The sequence below is a fragment of the Podarcis pityusensis genome (genome assembly GCF_964106645.2).
Source record: "Podarcis pityusensis genome assembly, chromosome: 1".
NCBI classification, from domain to species: Eukaryota; Metazoa; Chordata; class Lepidosauria; order Squamata; family Lacertidae; genus Podarcis; species Podarcis pityusensis.
Window position 1 is genome coordinate 83,432,603 of NC_138028.1, and position 8,011 is coordinate 83,440,613.

The 8,011-nt window shown below is 46.0% G+C and overlaps 1 protein-coding gene across 1 annotated transcript; it reads left to right on the forward strand.

The window, feature by feature from the left end:
• The first annotated feature begins 1,804 nt into the window (after nt 1–1,804).
• Nucleotides 1,805–7,741, forward strand: APLNR (apelin receptor). The gene has a single exon (XM_080994968.1). The coding sequence runs from the start codon at nt 5,132–5,134 to the stop codon at nt 6,248–6,250; it is 1,119 nt and encodes a 372-aa protein (XP_080851094.1). The 5' UTR covers nt 1,805–5,131; the 3' UTR covers nt 6,251–7,741.
• The last annotated feature ends 270 nt before the right edge of the window (nt 7,742–8,011 follow it).

The following is an 8,011-nucleotide window of genomic DNA, read 5'->3' on the forward strand; positions in this document are numbered from 1 at the left end:
AAAGACAGATGGAAGGGTGCTTAACCATTTTTATTCTGGCAATTTCCCAGCTCAAAATATCACCCCCAATATGCTTTTTAATCTTGGAGGTGGAAAGAAAGATGTCCCTTGCTGGGATGGGGAACCAGTGATTGTCCAGATGTTTTTAGATTCCATCTCCCATCAGTGATCAGGAATGATGGGAATTTTATTCCAGCAACATTCTGGAGGGCCATAGGTTCCTCATCGCTGGCCTAAATAGCTGTTTTGATGATTTTTCACATAGCATATATGTAAATGACTGATAATTCAGTCATATTCTATTTTTTTAGCTGAAGTTCTTGTGTTTTTAAAATTAAGCAATTGGGTTAAAGAAAGATCTGCTGGAGTCTATTTAGACTGTAACGTTGTAATGACTCAGGAGGTTTCTGAAATTTTGGCACCTTTACAAAACTGCTCTTTACTGATCAAATTGCTGTTCTACCCTACCTGTTTATCACAGGCTTGAAATAGCAATTTAGGGGTGAAAAAATGCTGTTTGTAAGATTCTCGGAACAATCCTGTTTCTGGTACAGGAACTGAAGTCAAGGTCTGTTCCATGTGTCTCTTTGAATAGCTCAAGCGTCAGACATGATTATGACACATCTTTAACCTCTTTAAAATAGGATGGGATTGTTTTCACCTGCACAGCTCTTCCTCCAGCCTCCTTGACTCCCAAGTCATGCCCTGACTAGTAGTAGCCTCTGAATTTCAGGAGATAAAAGTCCATTAGATTGTATGGAGTGACTCTGAGAAATGCTGGAACATGAAATCTCTCATTTTTTTTTTAACCTTGAGGCTGGTGATGGAGCATAGCAGATTGTAGTCTTTATGTAAAACGCGTTTAGAACTTCCAAGGTCAAAATATACTTATTGAACTTAAGATGGTGGGCATGAATGGGAGATGGCTGTTGCTCTCGTGTCTTGCTTGGGGGCTTCACAGAAGCATTTGATTGGCCACTGTGGAAAATGGGGTGCTGGATTAAATAAACCCTCTGTCTGACCAGCAGGCACCTATGTTCTTATGCAATATGGAAGCAGTATAGACCCAGAAGCACTGGGATCAATGTCCTTTCCATCAAGAGACAGGCTACCCTGATGTGATCTATGTGCCACTTAAAACAAAATGTTCATGCTGACTGGGCTGGTTGTTGTAGTCCCAAACTTTTGGAAGGCTAGTGAAAACAGTGCTTTCAGTTAATTGCCTGTGTGTTTTAAAACATTATATTGAGGGCTTTATCACCTAAACTGGCTTTCCTACACAATGAATTTGGATGTGTGTACATGTGCAAGCCCATGTGTTTGTCACATGTGACCCACTCCATGTGAGAGTTTCATAATGTCCTCCATGGAAATTCATTCATGGGTGAAACAACCCCTAATGGCTTAGCATTTCTGAAGAAGTAGTTCACAATATATAGCTTACCTGCCATAGAATTGTAGATCTTGGCTCATGAAGCACACATACCGAGGTTTATTCTAAATCGTGTTCTCATTTCAAATGAGGCAAAAGAGAGGCTTGACATTTTTGGCTAGTTCCTCACATGAAGTGGATATGTTTTCTAGAAATGATGATGTTCCCAAGGGCTACCTAGTGATCTACAGTCACTGTGCCCACTTACCTGGGAATAAGCTTCATTGCACTCAATGAGGCTTCTTTTGATGCTAGTATAGGATCACACCATAATATACTGATACCCAAGTTCATCTAGTGGTTTTGATAATGTTGGAAGGGGGCCGTGAACAGTGAACCAGGAAGTCTCTGGTTCAAATGTCACCTTTAGCCTTAGGCAAACTGATAGGCTCAGCCACTTGGCCATCTGCCATACAGGGCTAATGATTCTGACCTACCTTGTATGCTTCGGAATTACTGAAAAAAGGTGTATGATTCACTTGTGCTAAATAACTCTTAAATATTATTGCAGTTGGAGACTTGGATCTCCCACTAACCATGACATCATGCTTATTCCCTGGTATGTGAAGAGGAGAATGAGATGGGCTACCCATTGGCAAAAGGATCTAGACTGAATGTTTTCCAAAACAAGAATGGTATTTGATCATTTAATGATCATCAGAGCTGGCCTGCTACATCAGTACCACACAGGCTCACTATGATTTTCTACTTTTCAACAAATGGCTTGCATGATTTGGGGAAATTGCTCCCTTGACTAAGCCAGACATGCTTTCTTGTTTTTAATTTCCCATCTGTAGACCTGAGCAGATCTCTGTTGTTAATCCTTCCAGAGTGAAACAATGAGAGAGGCAGTGTGTTGCATTGGTTGGATGAAGACTGGGAAGACCAAAGTTCAAATCCCCCACTTAGTTATGATGCTCACCTTAGACTGGTCACCATACCCTACCTTGCAGGATTGTTGTAAGAATAAAATGGAGGTGGGTGGGGAGAAGATTTGTATACCACCCTGAAGTCCTTGAAGGCAGGCAAATCACAGTCAAGATAGTGTAAGCATTCCGGGTCTGTTTAACTAGATCAAAGTACACTTCTTTCCTAGTTTTCTTAAGCAATTGAGAAGTACAGCATTTCAGGGAGGAAAACTTAAGCCTAAACAGCATAGAGGCTGTCTTGTTATACTGATGGTATCACAACGCATGCACTATAAACATAAGAGAACTGAAGCTGACTAGGACAGATATCAGTAGTTATCAGGCAGACCAGCAAAACACAAAGAGCAGATAAAATGATCAGAGAGAGATCAAACACCAAAGCCATACGTGACCATAAGGCATGGCATTCTGGTCAGCACAAAAGCCATTTTTTAGTACAATAAGCCAGATGTTCTTGGGAATGCAGATAAAATCCAATAAGCAATGGCACTACTGTAGACACTTCAAAGAAATTGATTGTAGCTGCTGTTGACTATTAGCAAAGAGGGTCTGGTCTTGTGCTGAGATCTCCTGTGACCTGGGTTCAAATTAGTCTTCAGAGTAGACTTTTTATATGACCTTTTGGCAAGTCAGGTCAGAGGTACCATTTCATGGGCTGAGTCTGATAGGGTTTCCTGCAACTCTTTCTCAAAGCTCTTCCAGATTCTCCATATTTGTATTCATCTCAATCAAAGGTTTGTAAGTCAGTTTGTTTCCAATCAACACATGGAATTTCTGTTTTGGTTTTTACTCTAAGTATGAGGTAAAAGGTAAAGGGACCCCTGACCATTAGGTCCAGTCGTGGCCGACTCTGGGGTTGCAGTGCTCATCTTGCTTTATTGGCCGAGGGAGCCGGTGTACAGCTTCCGGGTCATGTGGCCAGCATGACTAAGTTGCTTCTGGCGAACCAGAGCAGCACACGGAAACACAGTTTACCTTCCCGCCGGAGTGGTACCTATTTATCTACTTGCACTATGACGTGCTTTTGAACTGCTAGGTTGGCAGGAGCTGGCACCGAGCAACAGGAGCTCACCCCGTCACGGGGATTCGAACCGCCGACCTTCTGATCGGCAAGTCCTAGGCTCTATGGTTTAACCCACAGTGCCACCCGCGTCCCTATAAGTATGAGGACATTGCCATTTTATGAGACTTGCAGTCCTACAAATATTTTACTCTGCAGCCTCATATTAGAAAGAGAGTTAGCAGACTATAGAGACCATCATTCTTTCTCCTGTGCATCACCTTACTGGGTAGTGTCTGGTTGGAGTACCATTTAGTTAACAAACTTCATTTTGGATTCCTTAGTAGCACACGCAACATACATATGCCACTCACAGCTGATGTGGTTGCTGCGGGAAAACTTTTACTGCATTAAATGACTGGTGCTGGAGATGGCAAGGATTGCTGCCCACATCAGTTACAGCCAACTTCAGATAAATTATTTTGTTTGGAAAAATAGAAAAGATCTGGATTTCAAAGTTCTAATTCAAGATTGCAGCAACGTTTTTTTAATAAAAAGCTATTTGGATTTTTTAAAAAAATAAAATAAAATGATGCCATTGATCTCAGAGGTGCAGAACAGGTAAATCTGTTTAGTCCAGAGGAGTGGCGGCCAACCTCTGGTCATTTTGGCAGGGGTTGTTGGGAGATTGTGTCCACCAACATGGGCCAGCACAGGTTCCCTATCCTTGCCCTAGACTGTGGGGAGAGAATTCCTAGATCAATGACGCTCTTCAAATGTTTGGGCCCCCTGTAAATCCCACCCCTCCTTAAAGCTTGGAAATGCATCTTGTATACTCTGCACACCCCAAGCCTTCTTTTTCTCATCTCTGGGACCAATCACATAAGCTGCAGTTAGGCTTGAGATGTTGCTGGAAGGATAAGCAGCATCTGCATTTTGTCTCCAGCTTATCTCCATCCTTCCCAAGGACAAAGCAGAACCTATTTAAAATTCAGATTGGTTTTGCATCCGCCAAGCTCACTCGTGACACTATCCTCGACCCCACCAAACCTATTTGCATGAACAAATGCCACTCAAAATAAATACAGCGTTACTGCATCTAAGTAGGATTGACTTAAGTTGATGCTTTCTTTGCTTTGGGCACTCTTTTGTTCCATGTTGCACTGCTCTTAAAACTAAGAGAGGCTCATGATGAAACTGACAGACAAATTAGATCAGGTTAGCAAGGCGTTTGTGAACTGGGGCAGTGAGCCTTCCTTCCACCCGCACCCACCAGCATCTCTGGTTGGACTTCAGCTGCATTCCACCCCCCCTTTCTTTCTTCTTTTTTTTTGCTCTGGAGAGTTTAGGATGAGAGGATGTGTATGGTTTGTTTGCAAGTGGGTGGATACAAATGACAGATGGAGCTGCCCAGCACTGCAGGGGGTCAAGTCGTCCAATTCACATAAGGATGTTGAGTGAAAGCAAAGGGAGGGGTGGGAAAGGGGGCTGGGTCGCCTGGATTTTAAGACAAATCCCAAGGAAGGAACTGCAGCCTCCTGAGTGTGTGTGTGAGAGTGAGGAGGAGATGACACACAGGCTGAGCAAGCCCCTGGCCAGATCTGCCTAAAGCTGTGATAAGGAGGTGCAGGAGAGGCAAATGAGCTGAGACCCTGGGACTTTTTCCTCCTTGCAACAAGGAAGGGACTTGTACAGAGTGGATCCAGATTGGTGAAGGATTCTACAAGATTGGAAGAGAGGCCTCTTCCACCTTCTCCTTCTTGAGCAGGCATGGAGTCCAGCAACGATACCGACAGCTACCCAGGCATTCTGGAGTGTGACTACGAGGACTGGAGTTCATCCAGGATCCTGATTCCCTCCATCTACTTGCTGGTTTTCTTCCTAGGAACCACCGGCAACGGCCTGGTGCTATGGACCATTTTCTGCGGAGGCCAGGAGAAACGGCGGTCTGCAGACACATTCATTGCCAACCTGGCAGTGGCCGACCTCACCTTTGTGGTCACCTTGCCACTTTGGGCTACCTACGTCATCCTGGACTACGACTGGCCCTTTGGCTCTTTTGCCTGCAAGCTCAGCAGCTACCTGGTCTTTGTCAACATGTACGCCAGTGTCTTCTGCCTCACAGGGCTCAGCTTTGACCGCTACCTGGCCATCGTCCGCCCCATCGCAAATGCCAAGCTGAGGTCCAAGGTCAGTGGGCTTTTGGTGACCCTAACCCTCTGGGCCATGGCAGTCCTCCTAGCCTTGCCAGCCATGATCTTCCGGAGCACAGCCGTCTTCAACGGAACAGACAAAGTGACGTGCTACATGAATTTCTCCAGTGTGGCCACTGATGAGACCGAGCAGGTCTGGGAAGCAGGGCTGGGCTTGTCTTCCACCCTTCTAGGCTTTGTGCTTCCCTTTGCCATCATGCTGACCTGCTACTTCTTCATTGCCCGCACCATTGCTGGCCACTTCCGAAAGGAGCGCACCGAAGCGCTGAGGAAGCGGAAGCGCCTGCTGACCATCATCATCGTCCTGGTGGCCACCTTCGCTGTCTGCTGGCTGCCCTTCCACTTTGTGAAGACCATCTACATGCTGATGGACTGGGGGGTGATGCCCTTGTCTTGCGGCTTCCACGCCTTCCTCAGCAACCTCCACCCATACAGCAGCTGCTTGGCCTACATCAACAGCTGCCTCAATCCTTTCCTCTACGCCTTCTTTGACCCCCGCTTCCGACAGGCCTGCGCCACTGTCCTCTGCTGCAGCCCAGGGCATTTGGCAGGATCTGGCGGGGACAAGTCAGCCAGCTACTCCTCCGGCCACAGCCAGAACCACCTGGGGAAAGGAGCAGATGCACAGCGGGAGAAGCAGTGCCCTGACAGCCAGGAGACTCTGCTCCGGGGATAAAAGCTGGACTACGCTACACACATGTAAAGGACTTTGGAGATAAGGGGCTCTGTTTTCCTCTTTTCCACCCTCTTCTGTGGGCCCTTCCTTTCTAATGCTATTATCTTTTTCAGGGTTCCCTTACCCCTTCTGACTTACACCCCAATCTGCCTTTCTTTGTCTTTCTCTGCCCACCACCTCGTCCCCTAAACCGAGCTAGAAAAATTGGTGGTCTTCAATTGTTGCTGGACTCCACCTCCCATCATGGCCCAAAGGTCAGGGGTGATGGGAGATGTGGTCCAACATCCATGTTTAACTTTGCCACTTGACCTCTTTTTAAGATGGAATATCCTGCAGTGATGGGCTGAGCTAGGCTCCCAAGGAACAATTAGGAGCTCTGCCAGCTGTTTTGGAGCGAAAAATACTGGTCATGGTGCTGAAACATAACTCTGCTAGGCACTGGCTCTGTCTCCTGCCCCATAGCACTTTCAATACAGTTTTGCTTCTGTCCCCCCCTCTGCACATCTGTGCTTTTTATTGGCACGGGGATATGGTGCAAAGATAAATCTGCCTTAATTCGTGCTACTTGACCTTCCAGTAGCACGGCAGCAGGAAAGAGGGAGCAGAGATGAATTCCTTAAGAGGTGACCAGCTGTCTTAGGAGGCAAGCAAAGTCTGCAATCCCACGCACACATAGTTGGGAACGAGTCCCCTTGAACTCAGACTTCTGAGCAGGCATAACGGGTTGCACAGATGGTTTGATCACCGAGGAGTCAGCCTATAACTTCTAGGCAAATCCTGGGCATTCTAGAAAGGCAGCAATCCCATGCGCATGAAATTAACGGGACTCATTTCCAATTAAATCAGGACAGGATCATCCAGTGTGTCCCACTGGGTTCCACTGGGCTTACTTTCAAGTAAGCAGCATAGGATTGCAACCTTGGATAAGGATTTTTAGTTTATGGTGAATCCCGCCCTCCCCTGGTTATAGAACCATAAAATTGTAGAGTTGGAAGAGACCCCAAGGGTCATCTAGTCCAACCCCCTGCAATGCAGCAGTGTCAGAATTCATTCTGCCCCACACTCCCTAAATAACAACAAACCTGGGAGTAATAACTTATTATCTGTAGCTGGCTGTTGTTATTTTTTTTTATTTTTATTTTTGCTGCTGCTGTTGTCTGAGCCAGCCTCTGGTCAGGATTCCCTGCCTCAGAAGTTTCCCCACCCACCCAATTCATTCTTCTTGTCAGGAAACACTTGGGGATGTGATTGAATTACAGCTCCCAGTTGCTCTAGACCCCTGCCGGAGCAAAATGACTACAGCTCAAGGAATGTATCCTTTTTAAGATCCAGCACTAGGACTGGCACCATGGACAGAGGTCTCTGGCCTGCTCCCTGTACAGTGGTACCTCGGGTTACATATGCTTCAGGTTACATAAGGTTCAGGTTACTGACTCCGCTAACCCAGAAATATTACCTCGGGTTAAGAATTTTGCTTCAGGATGAGAACAGAAATTGCTTCAGGATGAGAACAGAAATCCGGCAGTGTGGCGGCAGCAGGAGGCCCCATTAGCTAAAGTGGTGCTTCAGGTTAAGAACAGTTTCAGGTTAAGAACAGGCCTCCGGAATGAATTAAGTACTTAACCCGAGGTACCACTGTAGTTGAAATGTGCCTTATAAGATGCACTGAGAACAGATACCAGACTGCCCTTCCCTTTGTTCTTCTCCCTCTTTTCCTGTCCCTTAACACCCCCTCCCACTTTATTTCCTGCCACAAGATGT